At 34.7% G+C, this 27,370-nt stretch overlaps 1 protein-coding gene across 19 annotated transcripts in view; it reads left to right on the top strand.

Annotated features, from left to right (window-relative positions):
* The window catches only part of KIAA1328 (KIAA1328 ortholog), a 373,028-nt gene that overhangs the window by 22,692 nt on the left and 322,966 nt on the right, over nt 1–27,370 (top strand). For all 19 annotated transcript variants that reach the window (XM_025429035.3, XM_049112695.1, XM_025429030.3 and 16 more), the window contains one exon: nt 3,782–3,876. In XM_025429035.3, the coding sequence (XP_025284820.1) occupies nt 3,782–3,876 (95 nt within the window). The remainder of the gene's footprint in view (nt 1–3,781; nt 3,877–27,370) is intronic.

Raw genomic sequence — 27,370 nt, 5'->3', positions numbered from 1 at the left:
AGAGAGGCAGAGACATAGACAGAGGGAGAAGCAGGCTCCATGCAGGGAGCCTGATGCTGGAACTTTATATAAATAAGCTCCTTCTATGTGTATTGCATCATTTGCTTTTTTTGCTTAACATTATGTTCATGAGATTTACTTAAGTTTTATATAGTTATATGTCATTTCTATTTTCTTTTAAAGATTTATTTATTTATTTGAATGAGAAAGAGGTAAGGGAAGAGCAGAGGGAAAAATCTTCAAGCAGACACCCTGCTAAGCGTGGAGCCTGACTCAACGCTTGATCTCACTTCACATGAGATCATGATCTGGGCTGAAACCAGGAGTCAGACGCTTAACCAACTGAGCTCCCAGTCACCCACTATATGTCATTTCATTTCACAGATACTTCAGTCAGGGTTTAGTCATTTTTTTAAAACTAAGAATATTTAATATAAAGACTTGTTAAATTGGTGCTGGAGAACAGAAACCGCAAATAGAACACTAAGATACAACACGCACATGAGAAAATGCTCCGCATCACTTGCCATCAGGGAAATACAAATCAAAACCACAATGAGATACCACCTCACACCAGTGAGAATGGGGAAAATAACAAGGCAGGAAACCACAAATGTTGGAGAGGATGCGGAGAAAAGGGAACCCTCTTACACTGTTGGTGGGAATGTGAACTGGTGCAGCCACTCTGGAAAACTGTGTGGAGGTTCCTCAAAGAGTTAAAAATAGACCTGCCCTATGACCTAGCAATTGCACTGCTGGGGATTTACCCCAAAGATACAGATGCAATGAAATGCTGGGACACCTGCACCCCAATGTTTATAGCAGCAATGTCCACAATAGTCAAACTGTGGAAGGAGCCTCGGTGTCCATCGAAAGATGAATGGATAAAGAAGATGTGGTTTATGTATACAATGGAATATTACTCAGCCATTAGAAACGACAAATACCCACCATTTGCTTCAACGTGGATGGAACTGGAGGGTATTATGCTGAGTGAAATAAGTCAATCGGAGAGGGACAAACATTATATGTTCTCATTCATTTGGGGAATATAAATAATAGCGAAAGGGAATATAAGGGAAGGGAGAAGAAATGTGTGGGAAATATCAGAAAGGGAGACAGAACATAAAGACTCCTAACTCTGGGAAACGAACTAGGGGTGGTGGAAAGGGAGGAGGGTGGGGGGTGGGGGTGAATGGGTGACGGGCACTGAGGGGGCACTTGATGGGATGAGCACTGGGTGTTATTCTGTATGTTGGCAAATTGAACACCAATAAAAAATAATTTATTATTAAAAAAAAAGAAAGAAAAAAAAAGAACACTAAGATATCATGATTGGTAGTAACTTCAAGAAACAACTCCCATCTCTGGGACTAGGAAGACAGCCAGAGCAAATTGGATTTATTAAAACTTAGAAGCTTGGAGGAGAGGCCCTTTACAGCTGGAACTTGGACTGCTGCTGATTGGGAATCAGCCTAACTGGTACTGCTGTCCCAAGGAGACATGCTAAAGCCTGGTTCTGCCAAGGCTGGGAAAATTGCAAACAGGAATCAACTGTCCTTGCCAGGGCACACTCTGGCAGAGGTGACACTAGTGGGAACAAGATGTGAAGAGGAAGGACTGTGTCTTTTCTTCTGAACCTCTGGTCTCCCTCTAGTTCGTCCTATTGGCAGATTTTAACAGAGTCATCTGGCAAAGGAGAAGTGACTTTTCTAGGGTCTGAGCCACAGGACCACACCCGAGGGCTCAGAAGGGTAGGTTTGAAGATGAAAGTCACTAAATAGCATAACAACCAGTTCCTACAGAATTCCATTGTGTAAATATGCTATAGTTTATTCTCTAATTGACAAACATTTGTATTTTCAAGGATGTTCTGTTAAACATAATGCTGCTGAAATTCTTGCTCATGTGCAAGAGTTTCTCTTGTTCTTTTACTCGCTGCACCACCACTCAGATGTCTTCTCATGTGTTTTCAGCAACTTTTCCCATTGCCAAATTGAATGACTTCTTTCCACATTCTGTGTAGCTTTTTTGATCATTAGCACTGTTAACACTGTACTCTTTGAAACATTTTTTTCTGCCACAATATTATATCCTTCTGATTCTCTTCTTGTCCTTTCAAATACCAATTTTAATTTATTATCTTGGATTCATAGATGATCTTTAAAATCTAATTTCTTAACTTAAAAAAAACTAAAACAGAAGTATAAAGAAAATAATAAAAATCTAAATATCATCCATAATATTTTATGGTTGAAGTTTAAATCTTTATGTTTTACTCTGACTTGAGAGCTAGACCCACATTTCCAACTTCCTGCCAGAACATTTCCATATGGCTATCTTTCTGGCATCTTAAGTTGACCATATCCAAAATCAAACTTGTTTTATTTTTTTACCATCTCCTTTTTTCCATTTCCTTTTTCTCCCCTGTCTTTCCCATCTTTGGCTATCAGTATTTCCAGGACTCATTTTAGAGGTCTTGGATTGTCCTTGGCTATCTGAAGAATTTGGACTAACCTACTTTGTGGTTGTACAGATGCCAAGGGTTCCTTCCAATTACATGTTACCTCTAGTTTTCCTGTGACTCCCTGAGTTTCATTGCTTTAAAGACCCTTCTTTTTTTTTTTTTTTGTTAAAGATTTTATTTATTTATTCAAGAGAGACAAAGAGAGAGAGGGGGAGAGAGAGACAGGCAGAGGGAGAAGCAGGCTCCCCGCAAGGAGCCCAATGCAGGACTCGATCCTGGACCCTGGGATCATGCATTGAGCCAAAGGCAGACACTCAACCACTGAGCCACCCAGGCATCTCTTTAAAGACCCTTCTTAATGAAGTTCAAGTAGTAGGAGAACTTTTTATAACACAAGAGATGAGATAGTTCAGTGGTTGAGAGCACATACTCTGGAACTTGTGCTTGAGTCTTGATTCTGCTACTTTAACTGCTGTAATCCCAGGCAAGATGTACCCTCACTGTAAATAGAAATAATACCTACTTAATAGTCTTGTTGTAAAGATGAGATGGGTTAGTAGGTATAAAGTACTTAAAATGTTCCTGACATGCAGTAAACATTAGTCATGTGTTGGCTGATATTACTCTTTCTTTGATCTAGTACCGATTGGTATGAACTTTAGGATATATCAAGAACATAGAAACCAGTGCCTCTGCTGCCAACCTTCATGTACTTTTAAGCACCCTGGGGCCTGTATAGCCTAGGAAAAGTTCTTAATATCTTCCATTAGGTGTTTGTTTGTGATAATCATCAAGGGAGAGTTGTTTCCTTAATATTCTCTTGTATTTAAGTGGGGACATTTCTACCTTTTGTGTTCTTTATGAAAATTTCTCTATGTGTTTCTCTATGTAAGTTTTATGATGTCTCCTGCTGGACAGACAGTTTCTTAGCCTATTTTGAAATCATGGTAGGGTTTTGAATGAAACAGGTAAAGAGTGTTCCAACAGAGAAAAGATATCTGAGAAATTTTACCTCCTGTACTAATTTTGTTTTTAAGATTTTATTTATTTATTTGAGAGAGAAAGAGACAGAAAGAGAGAGAGAGCACAAGCAGGGAGGAGAGGGAGAAGCGGGTTCCTTGCTGAACAGGGAGCCCAATGCAGGGCTTGATTCCAGGACCCTGGGATCATGACTTGAGCTAAAGGGGAAGATGCTTAACTGACTGAGCCAACCAGGAGCCCCCCTCCTGTATTAATTTTAAGAGATTTCTCAAAAAGTCTTAAAAAATTGTTTTTAGCAAAAGTTAACCAAAAGCTTCTTTTGTTTTGTATCAGAATTTCTGCAGAGGAGGAATAAAGAGTGCATCATTGAAGGATTTATGTCTGGAAGACAAAAGACGCATTGCAAATTTAATTAAAGAACTGGCCAGGTGAGATAAAATCTTATATGAAATGTATTATTACATAAGAGGTATAACAATTTTTAAAAATAGACGTTACTATGTTTTGATGTCATTGTGTCATTGATCTTCTGGAAGCAGAGACTTTTAGAAAAAAGTATTCTGTGGCCCCAAAAAAAGAAAAGTAGAAAAAAAGAAAGAAACACCAGAACAAACCACTTCCATTTCACATTTTCTTGTTTATTTAATTTCTCCAGTTAATTGGTACACATATGTGAAGCAGTCCTCTAACGAAAGGGAAAATGTAGAAGCTTAGCTCTGCTGTCAGTGTAGATTGATATGTTGTAATTAGAGTCCTAGCAATTACCTTTGGTTTTGTTGTAGACCCAAACAGAAGGGAACATTCATTTTACTGTAGTCCATCACAAGAATGTCTTTTGTAATTTTGCTAACTGATGCTTTCAGGATTCAAAAGAAGGGATTTTGAATTTTGAGAATGATAAGTTCATAGCTACTTGGTTGTACTGTTCCAGTTTATTAATGATGTATATGAAGCATATCTCTTGAAGTAATTTTTTTGTCCATATTACTTCCAGTTTAGGGGTCTTAAAATACTTAATAGATGAAGATGTCTATAGAGGAATGTATTAATATAAGTTGTAAAAGTCAAAATTAAGGAAAGGCCGTACCTAAAAGTTGATTAAAATAGTACTAGTTTTTGTCATTGAATTGCATATTTAGAGATAGTAGGTCTTTTCTTTATTTATTTTTAATTGAAAATAACTGTATGAAGTGTTTCAAAATGTATTTCATGTCAAGAACTTAAAATAATGTTTGTAGAAGCTTTTTTTTTTAGGATTTTTTAAAAAGATTTATTTATTTATTTATGATAGACATAGAGAGAGAGAGAGGCAGAGACACAGGCAGAGGGAGAAGCAGGCTCCCCACAGGGAGCCTGATGCGGGACTCGATCCCGGGACTCCAGGATTGCGCCCTGAGTCAAAGGCAGGCACCAAACTGCTGAGCCACCCAGGGATCCCCTGTAGAAGCTTTTATAAAAAGATTGAAGTTAAAAAATTGCCTTACTAAATCATAGAATTGCTTTTAAAAGATGACAACAATGATGTTTTGAGGGTTAGAATATACGTTATGACTATTTAAAAGTACATGCCATAGTCTGAATTTGATATGCCACCTGAGAGGAGCAGTAATTTCATTCTCTAGAATTCTTTGGCTGTTCTAGTCTCTGAAATAGACTTTTCATTCACTTCAAATAGTGTTTTTTGTACTGGGAAAACATTTTACCCTCTGTATTTAAAGATGATTTTCTCACAAGGCTTTTTACCAAGTAGATGGTGTGGATATCCTTACATATGCTTGATGGCATTGAGAAACTATTACGATTGGTTTGACTTTGCCATTGCTGTCCTAACTCATCTATTTTATTTCAGCTACAAGGCTTGGAGGATACCTGAAATACTAGAGCATATTGTTTTGGTTTCAGCAACCTTCTGCTTTCTTAGCAAAATGCTAGTTTCTTGCTGGAGAGTCAGGTTGTTACTATAAAGTTAGTAAGGTTAGTATTAGTATAAATTTGCTGATATTGCTAGAAACTTGATTATTACTTTACTATTAATATGCAGATATATGGGAATAATGCATACTTTGTTCGTTTCTTGAGTTTGCTGTTTCCTCTGTTGGATATTGGCTATTTCAGTCTACTTTATTGTGCTTCTTCTTACCAAACCAATTTCTTCCTCCTTTTTTTTTTTTTTTTTTTTTTTTAACAAGACTCATTTTTATTGAAGTGGAGAAGTAGAGAACAAAATTCCATATGCCTCAAACAATGGCAACAAAACATTCCTAGCCTTTAAGTTTTTTTTACCTCTGGATTTCACCCTGGTTTCAAATAACTGGTTTCCTCTTGTCATTGAATACAATCATTTCTCTTTTATCTTGAGAAATATTCCTTGGACCACATATTTTTTTCCAGCTACTACTTTGTACACCACAACATAACCTTATTCCTAGAAAGAGTCTGTAGTTTTATTTTCTACTCTGTTGCATTTCATTCTCTCTTCAAGCTTATTTATTTAAAATATATAGAATTACAGTTTACATGCAATAGTATATATGCATATATTTTTAAATATATGTTTGCATTTTAAGTATATACTTCAGTGAGTTTTGGCAAATGTAAGGTCACTTTAAAAAGTTCTGTTGAGATCTTTTACAATCAGTTCCTTCCTCTCTTCTCCATCCTGGACAGCCATTCATGTGATTTCTGTCATTATTTCTTGGTTTACATATTCTGACATGCCATGTAAATGGCCCATAGTACATACTCTCTTCAGTCTGGCTTTTTTCCCTCAGAAAATGATTTTGTGTGTGGTAAAATATATATAACATAAAATTTACCATCTTAACCATTTTTAAGTATACAGTTCAGTGGTATTAAGTACATTCATATTGTTTTACAAACATTGCCACAATTCACTTCCAGAACTTTTTCATTATTGAAACTCTATATCCACTAAAAATAACTCCTCATTCTCCCCTCCTCCCGAGTCCTTGGTAACCATTATTCTGTGTGTTCCGTGAATTTGACTATTTTAGATCTTTCTTATAAATGAAACAGAATATTTGTCTTTTTGTATCTGACTTCAGGGAGTAATGTTTTTGAGATTTTTTTTCAGTTTGTTGTGTGTAGGAGTAGTTCATTTTTTAAATTATTGATTAGTACTCCATTGTTTGCTTGTACTTTAGTTTGTTTATTCATCTGTTAAATGGATGTTTGGGTTGTTTTAGTTTTTGCCCTTTGTGAATAAAACTTCAGTAGTATTCATGTACAAGTATTTGTGTGGATATGATGTATTTTTTCTTCTGTACCTAAAGTATAGAATTACTCAGTTCTAAATTAAATCTATACTTAACTTTATAAGAAATTGCCAGACTGTTTCCTGATGTGGTTGTATTATTTCACACTTCCACTAACAACTGATGAAAATGCCATCATTCAACATATTCACTAACTGTTGATATTGTCATTTTTAAAAATTTTAGTCATTCTAATGAGCATGGTGATACCTCCTTGTGGAATTAATTTGTGTTTCCCTAAGATGAATGGGATCCTTGGCCATTCTTTTAAGTGTCTGTTAAATTTTTTGCCTGTTTTTTTTTTTTTTACCTGTTCCTTTCTCTTCTTGAAATTGAGGTGTCTTTATATACTCGGGATGCAAGTTGTCAAACATATGGATATTATGGTTTTTCCCCCCAACCTTGCTTTAATTATCTTAATGTTTATTTTGTAAAGCAAGATCTGTTATTTTGCTGAACTTCAATGCATCGATTTTTTTGTTGTTCATGTCTTTAGTGTTCTATCTAAAAAGTCTTGCCTATCCCAAGGTAGCAAATATTTTTTTTCCCTCTGTTAGAAAAGACTACCGTTAATGCAGAATTACCTCCTCCTTCTTATCAAAAACTGACCATACATGCATGCCTTTCCCTGGGTATTTCATTCCATTACAGTGATCTTTGTGTTGCCCTTTGGCCAATACCAAACTGACTTGATTACTGTAGTTTTACAGTAAGTCTTTTGAAATCAGGTAAGCCTGATTTGCTCTTTTTGAAAACTGTTTAGGCTTTTTGAGGTTCTTTACATTTCACTATAAATTTTAGAATTAGCTTGTTAATATTTAAAGGAAAGTTGCCTCCTAGAATTTTGTTTGGGATGTACTGAATTTGTAGATCAGCTTGAGGAAAATTGACATTTCACATTATTGAGTTTTTCAATTGGTGTTATGTCATGTTTCTCCATTTATTTAGATTATCTTAAGTTTTTTTTCTGTAATGATTTCTAGTTTTCATGGCACAGGCTATAAAATAGCACATATATTGCCCTTAAGTATTTTATGTTTTTGATACCCTTGTAAGTGGCATAATTTACAATTTTTATTATACATTTAATTTTTGATTTTATTTCATTTCTCATATGATAAAACAGAATTGTTTTTTTAATATTGGCTTGATCTCAAACTTTTTAAATTCACTTACTATAATAGGTTTTTGGCTGAATACTCTGGATTTTCAGTAATAATCATGTCAACTACAAATAAAATTTTATTTTTCCCTTTCCAATTTGCAGATACTTTGTTTCTTTTTCTTGCCCTTTTGCATTGGCTAGACTTCTGCTACAAAGTTGAACTAAAGTGGATATCTTTGCCTTCCTGTTCCTGATATTGAGTCTTTCACCATTAAGTATAATGTAAGCTGAAGGTTGTTTGTAGACGTCTTTATCAAGTCAAGGAAATTTATTTTTGTTCCTAGTTTGCTGAGAGTTGTTTATTTAAATCATAAATAGGAGTAGAACTTTGTAAATGATTTTTCTTTATTGTGCTAGTAATATGATTTGTTTTTTTCTCTGTTAATGTAGTAAATTATATTGATTGGTTTTTGAATGTTTAATTTACCTTGTATTCCTAGCTTAACCCCACTTGGGTATGGTGGTTTTGGTTTTTGTTAATACGTTGCTGAGTTTGAGCTAATATGTTTGTCAAAGATTTTGGTTTCATGACAAATACTTGTGGTATTCATGAACTATCTTTGTGCATCTTTTGGTTTATTTTTTAAATTGTGGTAAAATACATATAACATATAATTTATCATCTTAATCATTTTTTAAAAGATTTTATTTATTCAAGAGAGAGAGACAGAGAGGCAGAGAGGCAGAGACACAGGCAGAGGGAGAAGCAGGCCTCACACCGGGAGGCAGATGTGGGACTCCATCCCTAGTCTCCAGGATCACATCCTGGGCTGAAGGCGGCGCTAAACCACGTAACCACTTGGGCTGCCCCCATCTTAATCATTTTTAAGTGAATAGATCAGTAGTGTTAAATGCATTCACCTTGTTGTTCAGCCAGTCTCCAGAACTCTTCATCTTCCAAAACTAAAACTCTCCGTTCGCTCTCCATCAACCCCTGATAATCACCATTCTCCTTTCTCCATCTGTGAATGTTACTTTTCTATTACTCATATAAGAGGAATCATTGCACATTATACCATAATACAATAAAATACCTAGAATATAAAATTGAATACTAATGACATTTCATATACAAGAATGTTGCATTACTATCTAGTTCCAGAACATTTTCACCCCAAAGGAAACTACTCATTAAGCAGTTGCTTCCCATTCTCCCTTTACTCCCAGCCCCTGATGATAACTAATTTATTTTTTTCCTGTATCCATTTGCTCACTCTCAGTATTTCATGTAATTGGAATCATATAGTTCATAGCTTCTTCTCCCTGGCTTTCACTTAGTATAATATTTTCAAGGTTGGCTGAAAAATATCTTATTGTATGGATAATACGACAGTTTCTTTATCCACTGTTTTTTGCATGTGGAAATTCATTTGTCCCAGCATTATTTGTTGAAGAGACTGTTCTTTTCCCATTTAATGGTCTTGGTACCGTTGTCAAAAATTGATTGACCAGAAGTATATGAATTTATTTCAGGAGTCTCAGTACTTTTTTTCATTGATCTGTATGTCTTTTCTAATACCAATACCACATTGTTTTGATTAATGTATCTTTGTAGCAAGCATGAAATACAACACCTTTAACTTTGTTCTTCCTTTTGAAAGATTGTATGAGCTGTTCTGTGCCTCTTGCAATTCCATATGAATTATAAGATCAGCTTTTCTGCCTCTGAAAAAAAAAAACCAGTTGAGATTTTGATAGATTACATTAAATATGTAGATCACTTTGGGGAATATTGCCATATTACTTAATATGTAATATGTACTATTAATACTTAATAGTATTAAGTGTTACAGACCACAAAAATGAAATGTCTTTTAGTATTTAAGTCTTTAATTTATTTTAGTAACATTTCAATGTACAAGTCTTTCACTTTTAAATTTTTTCCCAGAATTTTCTTTTTGGTGTTCCTGTAAATAGAATTATTTCTTTTTTAAGAATTTATTTATTTGTGGGATCCCTGAGTGGTTCAGTGGTTTGGCACCTGCCTTCGGCCCAGGGCATGATCCTAGAGTCCCGGGATTGAGTCCCACGTTGGGCTCCCTGCATGAAGCCTGCTTCTCCCTCTGCCTGTGTCTCTGCCTCTCTCTCTCTCATGAATAAATAAATAAAATCTTTAAAAAAATAATTTATTTATTTGACAGAGAGAGAGGGAGACAGGGAGATTGCACGCATGAGCTGGGGGAGAGGCAGAGGGATGGAGAGAAGCAGACTCCTCACTGAGCAGGGAACCCGATGCAGGGCTCAACCCCAGGACCCAGGGATCACCTGAGCCATTCGGCTTAACCTAATGAACCACCCAGGCACCCCATAGAATTGTTTGTTTCTTTCTTTCAGGTTTTTCAGGGCAGGCAGCCCAATGTGAGACTCTATCCCAAGTGTCCCAAGAATTGTTTTCTTAATACTTTTCAGATTGTTTATTGGTAGTGTCTAGAAATAGGGAATATTTTTGTATATTAATCTTGTACCCTGATACTTTGTTACATTTGTTTATTGGTTCTAATAGTTTTTTTTGTGGATTCTTCATGGATTTTCTATATATAGAATCATGTCATCTGCAGAGATGGTTCTACTTCTTTTCCAGTTTGGATACCTCTTCTTTCTTTTTCCTCTGGCTTGAAGTTCCAGTACATTGCTGAATGAAGTGGTAGAAGCAGGCATCCTTATCTTGTTCCTGAACTTAGTGGGAAAGCTTTCAGTTTATCAATAAGATAAGATCTCAGCTGTGAATTTTTCATAAATTCCTTTACCATGTTAAGCAAGTTTCCTTTTATTCCTAGTTGGAGCATTGGGGATTTTTTCAAAAGCCTTTTCTGTGTCAGTTGATATGATCACATATTTTTGTTGATTTGTTTGCTAAATTTGTGTTGATTGATTTTCTTATGTTAAACCACCCTGACATTTTTGGGATAAATACCAATTGGTCGTGTTTTATAATCCCTTTTTAATACATTTTTGAATTGGTTTGCTGGCAATTTTTTTTGAGGATTTTTGAATCTATATTCATAAGGGATCTTGATCTATAGTTTTATTATTTTTTTTTCATAGTTTCTTTGCATGGCTTAAGGCAGGTACTACTGGCCTTATAGGATGAGTTAGGGAGTATTCCCTTTTCTTATGTTCTTTGGAAGAGTTTGCAAATGATTCATGTTATTTCTTCTTTAAATATTCGGTAGAAAAATAAATATTTGGTAGAATTCATCCATTAAATATCTGGTTCTTAGATTGTCTTTGTAGGGCAGTTTTTGATTACTGTTTAGATATTCTTACTTGTTAAAGACCTATTTAGATTTTTCCATTTGTTCTTGAGACAGTGTTGATAATTTTTGTGCTTTTAGGAGTGTTTATTTCATATAGGTTTACCAATTTATAAGACATACAATTTTTTGTGCTATTCTCTTAAAATCCTTTTTATTTGTTTATAGTTAGTAGTAATGTCCCTACTTTCATTTCCAATTTTATTTACATCATCTTTCATTTATCAGTCGAAGCTAAAGATTTTTAAATTTTGTTGATCTTTTCAACAAGCTAACTTTTGATTTTCTAGATTCTCTATTGTCTTTCTATTGTCTGTTTCATTTATCTTTGCTCCTTATTATTTTCTTCCTTTTGCAAGATTTGGGTTTTAGTTTCTAGTCGTTAAGTTGTATATTTAGTTACTGACTTGAAATCTCTCTTGGTTTCTAATTTTTGCATTTATGCCATAAATATCCCTATGAGTACTGCTTTAGCTGTACCCCATAGGTTTTGATAAGTTGTTTGATCGTAGGTTTGATCTCATTCATCTTAAGTACTTTCTAATTTTCCTTGATTTTTTTTCTTTGATCCATTTGTTTGAGTTTGTTGATTTCCATGTATTTATGAATTTTCCACTTTTCTTTCCCGTATTGATTTTGAGCTTTATTCTGTTGCAGTGGAAAAGAGACTTTGCATGCTTTCAGTCTCTTTAAATATATTGAGAATTGTTTTGTGAGTTAATACATGATTTATCCTGGAGAATGTTCCATGTGCACTGGAAAAGAATGCTGATTCAGCTGTTTGGTTCTATATAAGTCTTTTAAGTCTGTTGGCTTATAATGTTGTTCAAGTCCTTCCTTTTTTATTGGTGATCTTGCATCTAGATGTTCTATTTGTTATTGATAGTTGTTTATTGAAATATATTGAACTATATTTCTCCTCAGTTTTTCAGTGCTTCTTTAGAGACTGTTGTTTGGTGGGTTTATTTTTCTAATTTTAATATATTCTAGAAGAATTAACCCTTTTATCAATATATAACATCTCTTCATCTTGTAACATTTTTGTTTTGAAATCTATTAGTACAGCCAACCCAACTCTCTTTTGGTTACTCTTTTATTGATATTTGCATGTTATATCTTTTTCTATATTTTAGCTTTCTATCTTTGTGCTTTTTAATTTAAATTGAGTCTCTAACAGCCAACATATATGCGTTATGTGCTTGTCATGTGCTAAATTGTGACCCCACCAAATTCATATGAAATGCTAACTCCTAGTTCCTCAGAGTGTGACTGTATTTGAAGGTGGGGCCTTTAAAAGTGGTTATTAAGGTAAAAGGAAATCCCTGGGTGGCTTGGCGGTTTGGCACCTGCCTTCAGCCCAGGGTGTGATCCTGGAGTCCTGAGATTGAGTCCCACATCGGGTTCCCTGTGTGGGGCCTGCTTCTCCCTCTGCCTGTGTCTCTGCCTCTCTCTTTCTCTCTGTGTCTTATGAAGAGATGAATAAAATCTTAAAAAAAAAAAAAAAAGGTAAAAGGAGGTCATGCTGTGATTGGAAACTTACGTATTTTACTTTTAGTTTTGTCATTTTTGTGTTATGTATTTGATGGTGTTATTGGTTGTATTCAATGTACTCATTTTCCTGTTTTTTTTTTGTTATTATTTTTAAAAGATCTCATTTATTTGAAAGAGTGTGCACACATGAATAGGATAGGGGGCAGAGAGAGAGGGAGTAGTAGACTCCCCACTGAGCAGGGAGCCATATGCAGGACTTGATTCCAGGACCCTGGGATCATGACCTGAGCCTAAGGCAGATGCTCAACCAACTGAGCCACCCAGGCGCCCCTCATTTTACTATTTAAATGAACCTGTGGCCACACTGGGAATTTGCCATCCACATTCTTGACTAATTATAGTCTAATAGTAATTGGTACGTTTAGTTCTATACTAAACATTTCAAGAACTTTAAAACTCAATAACTTCATTTTCTTCTCTTGATTATGTGCCATTTGTAGTGTGTCATAATTTTGTATATATTTATGTATTTTTGTATATGTTTAACATATATTTAAATTTTAATGTAGTGTAATATGATCATTACTATTTTGTATTATTTTGAAGTATTTTAGGTGTACAGAAAAGTTGCTGAAATAGTACAGTATTGGAGGATGAAAAATGGGAAGTGACTGCTAATGAATCCAAGGTTTCTTTTGGGAAAGATAAAAATGTTCTATGATTAGATTATGGTAATAGTTGTAGAACTCTGAAAATATATGAAAAGCCATTGAATTGTACACTGTAAATGGGTTAACCTCATTATATGTAACTTACACTCAATAAAACACTCTAAAGAAAGCTATGATGGGTTCTGATATCTTTCACCTAGCTTGCTTTAAAGATAAGTTTTGAATAATTTATTGCAATTATCATAAATTAATGTTGGTACAGTAGTATTAATTAACTACTGTTTATTCTGATTTCTCCAGCTTTCCTTCCTAAGTTTTTTTCTGTTCCAGTATCACATTTTATATTCATTTTTCATGTTTCCTTAGTCTCCTCCCATTTGTGGTAGTATGTTAGATTCTTTGCTTTCCTTGACCTTGTCACTTTTGAAGAATACTGGTCAGAATTTTATAGTATTTCTTTCAATTTGGTTTATTTTTTTTCATGTTTTCCATGATTATGTTTTATTATGATATTGTATCAGGGGAGGTATGATGTTGGTGTGTTGTTTGTTACTTGTGATTTTAACTGTGATGACATAGTTGATGTAGAGTGTACTAGGTTTCTCCCCTGAAAAGTTACATTGTTATCTCTGTAATTAATAAATTGGAGGAGGTCCATGGGGATTATTGAAATCCATTGTTTTTTTCTGAAACTTTTACTCACTGCTATAAACACTCATCAAAGGGACTTCACTGCAACAACTATTACTGTGATGTTCTAATAGTTTATGTTTCCCCTATTTTTTTGCATTTATTAGTTGGAATTCTTATTTAAGGATGTGCTTTTACCATATTTATTTTTACTTATTTCAATATTGATTTTGTTATTTTTTTTAATCAGTACCGACTCAAGGATATTTATTTTATTCTAGCTCAGGACTCATGGAAACAAAGATAGAATAGCAAGGTAATACTTCCTCTTTTTTTTTTTAAGTTAATTTATTTTAGAGAGAGAAAGAACATGTGTGTGCTAGAACAGTGGGGAGGGGCAAAGAGGAGAGAGAGAATACTTAAGCAGACTCCCTGCTGAGCATGGAGCCAGACATGGGGCTCAATCCTAGGACCCTGAGGTCATGACCTGAACCAAAATCAAGAGTTGACCACTCGACTGACTAAGCCAGCCAGATGCTCCAAGGTGATACATTTTTAAAAATACAAACTTTTTATTTTGAGGTAATTGGGATTCACTTATAGTGCTAAGAAATGATAGAGAGAGACTCTATGACCCCCTCTCCCCAATTTTCACCAATGGTAGTAATTTGATTAACTCTAACACAATATTACAACCAGGAAATTGACATTGATAGGACTCGTCAACCTTGTATAGATTTCACATGCACTCACTTGTATTTATATCTAGTTGTATGCAGTTTTATCATGTGTAGATTTCTATACCATCACCAGAGTAAAGATACAAAATGGTTTTGTTACAAGAATCACCTATGTGGTCTTTTTTATAGACATCCTTCCTATCCCCTTCCCTAATCCATAGCAACTGTTAATTTATACTCCATCTCTATAATTTTGTCATTTCAAGAATGCTGTATAAATGGAATCATACAGTATGCTATCTTTAGAGATTGGCTTTTTCCCCCCACTCACCTTAATTCCATTTAAATCCATCCAAATTGTTACATGTATCAAAGTTCGTCCCTTTTATGGGCCAGTAATATTCCATGGGTGGATGTACCACAGTTCAACCATTTACCTGTTGAAAGTAAATTTGGCTTCTTTCCACTTTTTTTTAAGATTTTTATTTTTTAAAGTAATCTCTACACTCATCATGGGGCTTGAACATACAACCCTGAGATCAGGAGATTCACACACTCAACCCACTGAGCCAGCCGGGTGCCCTTCCTTTTCAGTTTTTGACTGTTAGAAATGAAGCTGCTATGAACATTCCTACATATAAGTTTTTGTGTGAGTATAACATTTTAATTTCTTTGGATTATTGTATCATAAATGTATATTTAATTCTCTAAGAAACTGCTGAACTATTTTCAAAGTGGTTTACCATCTTCTATTCCCACCAACAATGCAAGAGAGAGCTAGATCCTCTGCATTCTTGCCAACATTTATTATAATTATTTTTTATTTTAGCTATTCTTAGAGGTATTTAGTGTTATTTCATTGTGGTTTTAATTTGTATTACTCTAGTGACCATTGATGACCAGTTATTTTGGACATTGTTTCCTATGTTTATTTGCCATCTGTATCTTTTCCAATGAATTGTCTTTTCATCATTTCTGTTCATTTTTTTGTTGGAATGTTTGGTTTTTATTGTTGAATTTTAACAGTTCTTTATATGTTCTGTGTACAAATCCTTTGTGGGGTATGTAGTTTGTAAATACTTTCCTAGTGTGTAGCTTGCCTTCTCACAGGTCTTTCATAAAGCAAAAGTTTTTAATTTTAGCTAGGTCTTTTATGGATTATACTTTTGTTGAAACTTTTACACCTTTATCAGAAATCAGTTGGACATAGTTAATGTGTCTCTTTTGGAGTTCTCTTTTCTAATCTGTCTATGTGTTTTTCCTTCTGCCTACTGTCTTCATTACTATAACTATATTGGAAGCCTTAATATTGGGTAGAGTAATTCCTCTCACTTTACTATTTTTCAAAATTATTATCTTTTTTCAAAATTATTTTTAACACTTCTGGTCCTGTGCCTTTCCATAATTATTTTATTATTATTATTATTATTATTATTATTATTATTATTATTTTAAAAAATTTGTTTATTCATGAGAGACACAGAGAGAGGCAGAGACACAGGCAGAGGGAGAAGCAGGCTCCATGCATGGAGCCCGACATGGGACTCAATCCCGGGTCTCCAGGATCACACCCTGGGCTGAAGGCGGCGCTAAACCGCCAAGCCATCCAGGGCTGCTCTATTTTATTATTTTTTAAAATATTTTATTTTTTTATTCAGAAGAGACACAGAGAGAGAGAGAGAGGCATAGACACAGACAGAGGGAGAAGCAGGCTCCATACAAGGAGCCCAACGTGGGATTCGATTCTGGGACTCCAGGATCACGCCCTGGGCCAGAGGCAGGCACTAAACTGCTGAGCCACCCAGGGATCCCCATTTCCATAATAATTTTAGAATAAGATTGTCAATGTCTACAAAAAAACCCAACTTGCTGGTATTACATGAAAATTATAGATCATTTGGGGAAGAATTGATATTTTACTTTGTTGTATTTTCCAGTCCATGAATATTGTATGTCTTGCCATTTATTAGGTCTTTGATTATTTTCATCAGAATTTTGTAATTTTTAGGATACAGATCTTGTACATGTTTTCTCACATCTACATCTAAATATTTTATCTTCTATGGAGCAATTGTAAATAGTATTGTGTTTTAAATTTGGGGTTTGACGTTTGTTGTTTCCTGTTTGTTTATGGTTGAAATGAGATTGAATTTTGAGTTTTGATCTAAAGTCATACAACCTTGCTGAACTTGCTTATTCTCAGAGTTTTGCTGTTGACTCCTTGGGACAATGACAATTATATAGTTTGCAAGTAGGGACAGTTTTATTACTTTCTTTCCAATGTGTATGTTTTAAATTTCTTTTTTCTGCTTCATGGTGCTGGCTAGAGCTTGCAGTGCTATGTAAGTAGGAGTGATGAGAGAGGATTGTCTAACTATGTTCCTGATTTTATGTGGAAGGCATTCACTCTATCATTAAATATAACGTTAAGTGTAGAATTTTTGTAGATGCTGTTTATAAAGTTGACAAAGTTCCCTTCTATTCCTCATTTTATAAGGGTTTTTGTTATGATTGCGTGCTAGATTTTTGTCATTTTTTTCTGCTTCAATTAATATGATATGAATTTTCTTGAGATTTTAGCTGTTGATACGGTAGATCTTATTAATTGATATTTGACTTTGAATCTGCTTTGCATACTTGTATTAAATCTGACTTGTTATCATTTTTATACATTTCTAGTTTGGTTTCGTATCATTTTGTTTGGAATTTTTACATCAAAATAAGTTAAGAAGTATTCTCTCTTTTTCTGTTTTCCAGGAGAAACTGTAAAATTGGTGTTAATTCTTCTTTAAATTCTTGGTGGAGTTCTCCATTGAAATCCTCCAAGCCTGGGGGTATAGTTTTAAAGAGCTTTTTAGTTACAAATTTAATGTCTGTAATGTTTACAAGATTATTCAAGTTGTCTCTTTTGTCATGGTTGAGTTTTAGGAGTTTATGGTTTTTTGAGAATTGTTCCATTTCTTCTGAGTTGCCAAATTTATGAATATAAAGTTGTTTGTAGCATTCTCTTATTATCCTTTTAATGACTGCAGGATCTATAGTGCTTTATTTGTGATATTGCTGATTTGTACCTTTTAGTCAGTCTTCCTAGGTTTATCAGTTTTATGGATTTTTGTCCAGAGACCAGCTTTTTGTTTCATTGGTTTTTATCTGTTTTTCCTGTTTTCAATATTACTGATGTTTGCTCTTATTTCCTTCCTTCTTATTGCTTTGAATTTATTTGTTCTTTTTCTAATTTCTTAACACAGGAACTTAAAGATAATTCCTCTTTTACCGTCAGGATTTAGTGCTATAATCTTCCTTCTCATTCCCGCTTTCAGTGCATTTGTACATATTTTGATTTATTTTACTTTGATTTACATTCAGTGTGTATATATTTTTTAAATTTCCATTGAGACTTTCTTTTTGACCCATGGCTTATTTAGAACTGTATTTTATATGGAAATTGTAAAATTTCCAAGTGTTTGTATATTTTCCTCTTATCTATTACTGATTTCTAGTTTGGTTCTATTCTGGCCAGAGAATATTTTAAAAATTTTTTGGAGGTTTATTTCATAGCTCAAGGTACGGTTGATATTCATCAATGATTTGAGTGCTTGATAAAATGTTATAACTCTACTGGCCAACATAGAGAAATCTAGTTTATATTATCTCTAATATGTTTACTTTTTTGTTTAATCACTTGTATGTAACTAATCTTCCCTCTCTGCTGTTTCTCCTTCGAATGCACAGAAGACTTCTTTATTCTGTTTGAGCTCTGACTCCCTATTCTAGTTCACCAGTCCTCCTCCCATGGATGCCCTCTTCTCTCTGCTTATATTTCAGCACACCAGTTGAGGCCAACTCTGCTTGAATGTCCTCCTCACATCACTCTGTTCTCTTTATGTTGAGCTGCCCCCACTACTTGAATATCACGTTTCATCTGCTTAGGCTTTGACACCCACACCAGGCTACCCCTTTGCAGTTATGTTCTCCTCATTCTTCTCTGGCTCTGACCTCCACATTGGTCCTCTCCCAAGTGTTGAAACCTTCCTCGTTCACCCTCAGGCTCTGGCACTACCAGCCTGCCCCTTCTTGAGAATAACCCTTTTCATTTTGCTTGAGCTCTGATACTCTGAATATATGTCTTCCTCATCTTCTTGGGCCCTGATAACCTGCTAGAGGTTAACTGTTTGTGTGTGTTCTCATCACTGTTTGTGGGCTCTTCTATGCTAGCACCTACTCTCAACCTCTGCATAGACCCTTCTTACCCTCACCATACTTGGGCTCTGAATCTCCATGCTGGGTCATTCCTACCCCCTTACAAGAATACCCACCTCCAGTGCTTAGGCTTTTATATCCATGTTAGGCAACTCTTCCACACGGATACTCCTCTCATTTCACTGAGGCTGTGACAACCATGCTGGGCTACCTGCCATGTGTTGATGCCCTTTTCATCCTGCTTGGCTACTGACATCTTACTGGGCAAACATTGTGCATTTGCCCTCCTGATCTCCATCTGATTCTGATTCTACCCCACGTCAAGATTTTAGAACTTAATTGTTCAGGAAGAAGGAAAGTAGAAAATGAAGAAAAAGAAGAGATGAAAGCTCAACTTTCAGTTCAGAAAAGAAAAAAATTTCTCTTTCAGTAAAGGATAGTTAGATATATTTCCTTGTTCATTGGTAAACACACTTTTTAAATTTGTATACTTTGCTTTCCAAATCATGTTGTGTAAAATAAAATACTGTTAATTTTGTGTTCTGCCTACTTTGCCTGGTTCATGACTTTTTAAAGTAATAGACTTGAATAAGTAGAAAATAATTTTAAAAGTATTAATGGTGGAAAAACAGGCATTAATAGGGGATTATTAGGAGGCTGAAGTTTTAAAACTTGTTTTAATTCAAGGCTTTCTAGTAAAAATTAGGTATAAATAAAGAAAATTGTTTCAATTTTGATAAAGTTCAAATCAAATGCAGAAAGTTTCAGAATTTTTTTATTTTATTTTATTTATTTATTCATGAGACACAGAGAGCGAGAGAGGCAGAGACACAGGCAGAGGGAGAAGCAGGCTCCATGGAGGGAGCCTGACGTGGGACTTGATCTTGGCACTCCAGGATCATGCCCTGGGCCAAAGGCAGGTGCTAAACCCGCTGAGCCATTCAGGGATCCCTGAAAGTTTCAGATTTTGAAAACTTTATGTAGTCATTTGACTATTTAAGTATATCATACTTCTAAAGAATTTCAGATATGCAGGTCTATTAATATTATTTTAGGGGAGAAGTTACTGAGAGTGCTCAGCACCTAAGACCGATCTTTAACAAGTATATTTCAATCATGGTCAATAGCTCTCAGCAAAATATATAAAATAAATAGCATTTTTTTCAATTATAAGGTGACATGCAATATAAAGGTAAAGTGATAACTGTAGCTTCTTTTAAATGGTGCCTTTGAAGTAAAAAGCCCCTTTTAAAAAGCATAGGCTTTTTTTTTTTTTTTTAAATAAAAACGTGGATTTGCCTTTAAAAATGTTGGTGGGGAGGTGGGTGGAGGGTGGGGGTGACTGGGTGACAGGCATTGAAGGGGGCACTTGATGGGATGAGCACTGGGTGTTATTCTGTATGTTGGCAAATTGAACACCAATAAAAAAATAAAATAAATAAAATAAAAATGTTAGTGGGAAAACTCTATATATCTAAATTCCAGGACTGACTTATCTGTATCTTGGAGGGATCCATTAAGAATCTAGCTGTGAGGTCCTTTATAGTCAGTATCTTTGTTGGTGCTACATATGAAAAAGATTTGTGTATCAAAAAGATGCCTATAAGATTTATTGGTATTTCTAAACAAGAATAAATGTTAATAGAAGATATAAATAAAATTCAGAATTGGCATAATAGGTTGGAAAATGACTTCATTCAAACAGGATAAACGACAGTAGTGACAAGTACAGGTTATTATATGCCTAAGGATAAAAATAAATTAGAAATTCATTTTAGAGAAAGACTTACTGGTTAGGCCCAGTACATAAAGAAAAGTGCATGGTTCATAGTTAAATTTAACTTGAACACATGCAAGCAACATTGTGCTATTTGGCAAGAAAATAAATAAATTTAAACAAAAACAAACCTGGTATGAGTTTTTAATCTTTAGATTCCTCCTTAATAATCTGTAATGTACAGGAAACTTTTTCACTTGTGTTAAGTACACTGATAAAAGAGTACAAATACAAATCAAAATTTACAAGCTAATGGAGAATAGATGCCACAAAGATAAATTACAAGTATTATGAATTATTTAGCTTGTGGAAGAGAGTGTAAGACATGACTTGATATATGGGTTTCAAGTAAATGAAGGGGTTTCCCTGAGGTGTCCAGCATTGATTTACATTTGCAGAAGGATAAGTGGAATATTGATTGATCTTTCTAGGAGGTATTAAGATAGAAAGAATTTTTTTGGTTTAATATTGCTGAATTAAGTGACCTCAGAAAGTCTTTTATAGTAAAATTAATGAATTGTTTGCATAGATGGGAAAAGGAGTGTCATTTTAGGGCACTTGAAAAATGAATAGCTTTGCAAAATATTGTAGTTCATGCTGAAAGATGGTGACAGTTGTTTATATATGGATTTGCATTTTTTTACTGAGACTTTTTAAGATGGGAGGGGTAGCATAAACTAATGCATGAACTGTACTATAGCTTAGTCTTTGAAGGGAAAAAAAAAGTTTAAAAATAATCTTGGCCACAATTGCAGTTTTTGATGTATATGAGCCATGTTCCAAGATGCCTAAAAACACCCCACTATTTCATGTCCTATGCCTACAGTGTCAAATAATGCATGGTTCCCCAGTGAATACTTGTGCACTAACTCATTTGAGGACAGAGTTCTTTTTTAGGCTCAGATACTTTGATTTTTCCCAGAGGACAGTTTGCTATTTCTACTTGCCATTTCTCAGAAGAAAAATAGAAACTGTAACACCATTAGTTTCCCATTGTAAAATAGTAGATCATTATTATTTTATATTTATTCTGGTCTTTTTATTTTTTAAACTAATCATAATTTTTTGGTCATAATTAAATGTACGTTGCAGTACAATAAGGAAGCTAGACTTTAATTTTTCAGTGACTTATTTTTGCCTTCCCATTTGAAGCCTTGAGGTTTTTTTTTTTTTTTTTTTTTGCGTAAAAAGTATTTGTAATAGATTATACAATAAATTTCAAGAAAACATAAGGCATTTTTAACTTGCTTTAGGTAGAAAAACATCCTTTGAACTTTAGTGTATCTTGACACTGTAGAACAGTCAGTATGACAGAATTCATTTTCAGGTTGTCTATTCTGAGCTGTACAATTCAAGGAATAATTTTAAGTGATTAGCATGCACTCGACGTCTTTTTTTTTTTTTTTTTCTGGCTAGATACTGCTTCCTAAAATAGGTTAATTTTTCTATATCATTTTCCCCCCTTATGCATGGCATGATGTAATATGCCTCAGTTTATCTTTTAACATTAATAAATATATGGTTTGTGAGTTATGATATAAAACTATTGTCATTTAGTTATTAAAATTGTTCTGGCTTTGAAAATTGGGAGGGCATGTTAAGAGTGTTAAAAGATAAACTGAGGCATATTACGTTTTTTAAGACTCAATCTGAGCAAAAATCCATTCAAATCAGGCAACCAAGAACCAGAAGTGATTAGCAACCCTCCAAGAGCTAAGGGAGAGACTATTATGGAGAAAAGATGGAAGCAAAGCAAGGAAAGTATTTGTCTGGCTATAGTGTAAGTCATTACCTTATATGGGAATGGCTAGGTGGCTCTTGGTGATCGATTGTTCTTAGGTTTTAATTTCTTAATCTTGAGGCATTATAGGTATTAAGTATTGGTTTGCTTCCTTAGGCTGCTAAGGCACTAAAGCCACCTCAGTCTACTTGCCTCCAGTTGAATTAATTAGAATTAATTAATTAGAGAACCAGAGAGAGCGAGAGCGAGAGAGAGAGAGAGAATATGCTCCAGAAGAGGAGCAGAAGGGAGAGGGAGAGGGACAGACTCCAAGCTGAGTGTAAAGCTTGATGCCAGCTCAGTCCTATGACTGCTCAGACCATGACCCCAGCAGAAATCAAGTCAGTCACTTAACCAACTGAACTACCCAGGCATCCCTAAATTATTTTAATAAGAGCAAAAACAATGAATTATGTGCAAATAATTATAGGTAAGTCTAAGTGACTGCAGAAGATGTGGCTCCCACCCAACCTTATAAATAAACGAAGGAATGAAGGTAGAAAAGTGAAACAAACCGCAAGCTCAGGACATTCCTTGAAACAATCGGAGTTCAATTCACAAAGTGACCATAACCTGAAATCTCAGGAGAGACATGTACCTGTAGGGAAAGTTGAGGTGTGAGCACTAGCTTACCTGGGGTGGACATAGCTGGCAGTGGGCAAGGACATTTCAGTTGCAAAAGGTAAAAAATTGGTGGAGGCCAAATGTGGACAAGAGAGAGTGGGGAGCCCTCTGGAGCAGCAGTTAAAAATGCAGCTCCAACCCTCTTGCAAGCTTTTTCTCCATAAGCCCCACTTGATGAGAGCCCTGCTAAATCATTTCTCTTGCTGTAGGCTTGGAAGAGGGGAACAGTGGTTGCTATGGAAAGGGCACAAATATGACCTGGATCCTTCTCCTGTATCTCTCCTATGTAACAAAAATCATAAGGTCAGGAAGAAAGTACCATAAACTATATTGCCCTTTGGGCACTGGTAAAAACCACTGAAGCTGGGGTGGCAGGGAGGGGGCAGAAAATAACCTAAGGGAAAGCAGTATTACATCCCAGAAACTGCAGTTCCAGAGCTACAGTATATAGGAGAGAGAGGAGCACTTTAAAATCGAAGCATACAGATTTTTATTAGCACAGGTCTAATTAGAACAACGGATAACACCACCCCAACCCAGATTTCCGCCCCAGGCTAACCAATGTCTAATAAAAGTAACAGTTGAATACCGGTGAGAAACTCAAAAGAGACAAATAGTCTAGGAGGGAAGATAGAGAGCTGAGGGTACAGAAGAAATTGAGAAAAGCATGTAGTCCCATATGAAGAGAAGTTATGGCTAGAGGAATTTGAAGCCTCTAGTACACTGAGGGTAGTCATAGCAACAGTAAGCATCAGACCTACCTAACTTCTGAGATAAACACAATTCTGCACTAAAAACCAAAGGAAAGATCTGCCCATTTCCAAGTAGAGAAATTATTTGCCTTGGTCTCTGTTGTCCTACCCAGGATATCCAGATATCAATATAATTATGAGCATTTGAAAAGTCAAGGGAAAATATGCAGAGACAAAGCAACAGAAGCAGATACAGTTGGAATTGTATGATGAGGAATTTAAAATAATGAGTAGGTTAAAATCTGTATTATCTATGGCTGCCTAATATCACAAAATTTTAGCTATTTAAAGTACTAGAGGCCCTGGGTTTTTGTTTTTGTTTTTTACTAGAGGCTGTATTGTTCGAAAGAGAGATTAATGAGACTCACCATTAATCTCTTCACAGTGCCTTTTGTAGGACTCTGTTGTGGCATCAACTTTGATCTTTCTAAGGTCTTAACAAGTTACACCCTTGGCTTTATCTCTAGACCTTGTTTTTCCTGGTAACATCCTGGATTTGAAATTTATTCTGAAGACACATCTTACTTTTACCATATTTGCTATGTGGAGAGCTTGAGAATCTTTGGAATTATGGAATCTTGACTCATTTTGGTTTGATAGCCTTGCCTTGAATTTATCTTTCCTTCCAATTCACTGTATGCGCCAGGAAGAAACCAGGCAGCACCTTCAACACTTTACTCAGAAATTTCCTTAAATACATTAGTTACCCACTTCATTAGACACATTCCTACTTCCCACTTTAGTAAAAGATAAGATGTTGATGAACTTTCTGCCACCACATACAGTGCTTCCCCTTTCTTCAGTTTCCAGTAATATCTTTCTAAGACTGCTTTTTTCAGTTCTTTACTGGCTGTTGGCTGGAGGCCTCCCTCCATTCCTTGTTTCAAGGGCTTCTCCATATGGCAGCTTACAACTTGGCAACTGGCTCCCATCAGAGTGAGCAAGAGTAATCACGACAGAAGTCACTACCTTTTGTAATGTAATCATAGAAGGGACATCCAGTCAGTTTTGAGAGTCACTAGGTCCATTCAAGGGATTAAACAAGGGCATGAATATGAGAAGACAGGGATCACTGGGAACCATTTTAGAGGCTGGTTACCACAGTAGCAGTATGATTTTCTTAAGTTTACCTGTTCTAATATATTTTCTGTAGATTGTTTAATGTTTTCTACATACACAATCATATTATCTACACATAAAATTTTACTTCTTTCTTTCTAGCCAGTATTCATTTTACTTTGTCTTCTTATATTATTGGACTGACTAGGAACTCCAGTCAGTATTGAACAGAAGTATTAATAGCTGACATTCTTGTTTTATGTTTTAAATTCGCAGTTAGGGACAAAGTTTTCTTTTTTTCCATCCTTGTAATACCTATAGGTTTTTATAGATGTTCTTTATTAGTTTGAGGAAGTTCCTTTAGTCCCTAGATTGTAGAGGTTTTTTATCATAAATTGGTTGAATTTTGACAAGTAAGTATTCTGTATTTATAGATAAACATATAAGATTTCTCCTTGGGGAGGAGGGCGGGGGGTGGGGGTGACTGGGTGGTGGGCACTGAGGTGGGCACTTGACAGGATGAGCACTGGGTGTTATTCTGTATGTTGGCAAATTGAACACCAATAAAAAATAAATTTATTATTAAAAAATAAAAATAAATAAGATTTCACCTTTATTCTATTAACATGGTAAATTACATCAAGTTTCAACTCTTATATAAGTCTTGCTTTAATAAGATTTCACCTTTATTCTATTAACATGGTGAATTACATCAAGTTTCAACTCTTATATAAGTCTTGCTTTCCTGGGATAAACTTATCTCAGATGTGTTATCTTTTGTATCTCTGGATTTGGATTTGTCTTGCCTATAATTGTTTTTGTGGGTTTTTTTTTTCTTTTTTGGATTTTTTTTTCAGCTATATTTATTAGATTAGACGGTAATTTTTGTTTTCTGTAATGTCCTCTTAAGGTTTTAGTAGTAAGATTATGGCTGCTTCATGAAATGAGTATACACTTGAACTAAAAGAAACAATCAGTGAGCATTAGAATGGTAACTTTTTGGGGGTGCACATTGAAACATGAATGTAAATGATCAGATAACTCACCTCTTTAAGTATTATATATCATACTATCTCTTACACTTTGTTCCTTGGAAAATGTGTTTTATTCTTAGTATTTTAAAAACTATGCATTTTTATCATTTGATCCATTCATTAGTTGATAGACATTTGGGTTGTTTCCACTTTTTAGCTATTATGAATAATACAACTATAAACATTTGTCCGCAAGTTTTATATGAATATATATTTTCAATTCTCGTGGGTATATTAGGAATGGAATTGCTGGGTAATACGTTAACTCTATGTTTAACTTTCTGAGGAACTGCGAGACCATTTTCAAAGCGGCTGCACCATTTTACATTTCTACCTGCACTCTATGAGGGTTCCAATTCTTCCACAACTTTGCCAACATTTGTTACTATCTGTGTTTTTTATTATAACTTCCTAGTGGTTTTGAAGTGATATCTAATTGTTTTAACTTAATGGCTAATGATGTTGAGCAATTTTTCATGTGCTTCTTTAGCTTTTTGTGTATCTTCTTTGAAGAAGTGTCTATTCTGATGCTTTAAATTCAGTTGTCATTTTAGTGCTGAGTTTTCAGAGTTCTTTATATATTTCATTCAAGTCCATAATCAGATATGTTATTTGTAAAAAATTTTATACATTCTGTGCATAATTTTTAACTATTTTGATGGGGGTCATTTGAAATATAAAGTTTTTATTTATGGTGAAGCCTAGTTTATCTGTTTTTCTTTTGTAGATTATGTCTGATGTCATACATATCTAAGAAACCATTGCCTAATCCAGTATCACAATGTTGTATGCTTCTGTTTTCTTCTAGGGGTTTATAATTTTAGCTCTTACATTTTGGTCTTTGATTTAATTAGTGTTATTTTTTTATATGGCGTGAGGTAGGGCTCCAACTTTATTCTTTTGCGTATGGATACAAGTTCCAGCACTATTTGTTGAAAAAAACTATTCTTTCTCTTTGATTTTCTTGGTATCCTGCTTGAAAAATCAATATACTGTAAATGTAAATATTTATGTTCTGTTGTTCCCTGCATCTGTCTTCATACAAATACTGCATTGTCATGATTACCATAATTTTGTAGTAAGTTTTAAAATTGAGAAGTATGAGTCCTTCATCTTTTTCTCCCTTTTCAAGAATATTTTAGATATTCTGGGTCCCTTTCATTTCTGTATGACTTTAAGAGTTGGATCAGCTTGTCTTTTTCTGCAAATAAACCAGCTGAGATTTTGGTAGAGACTGAGCTGAATCTGAATGTCAGTCCTAAAAGTATTAAATCTTCCAATCATGAACATGCAATACTTTTCCATTTATTTAGGTCTGTAATTTCTTTTGACAGTGTTTTTTAGCTTTCAGTGTACAAGTCTTGCTTCTCTTGTTCAGTTTATTCCTTTATACTGTATTTTTCTTGATGCAAATATAAATAGAATTGTTTCTTCGATTTCCTTTTGGGGTTATTTACTGCTAGTGTATAAATGTACAATTGACTTTTGTACATTGATCTTGTATCCTGTCACCCTGCTGAACTCCTTCAT

Source organism: Canis lupus, chromosome 7, assembly GCF_003254725.2.
Source record: "Canis lupus dingo isolate Sandy chromosome 7, ASM325472v2, whole genome shotgun sequence".
NCBI lineage: Eukaryota > Metazoa > Chordata > Mammalia > Carnivora > Canidae > Canis > Canis lupus.
This window is presented reverse-complemented; position numbering and strand designations above follow the sequence as displayed.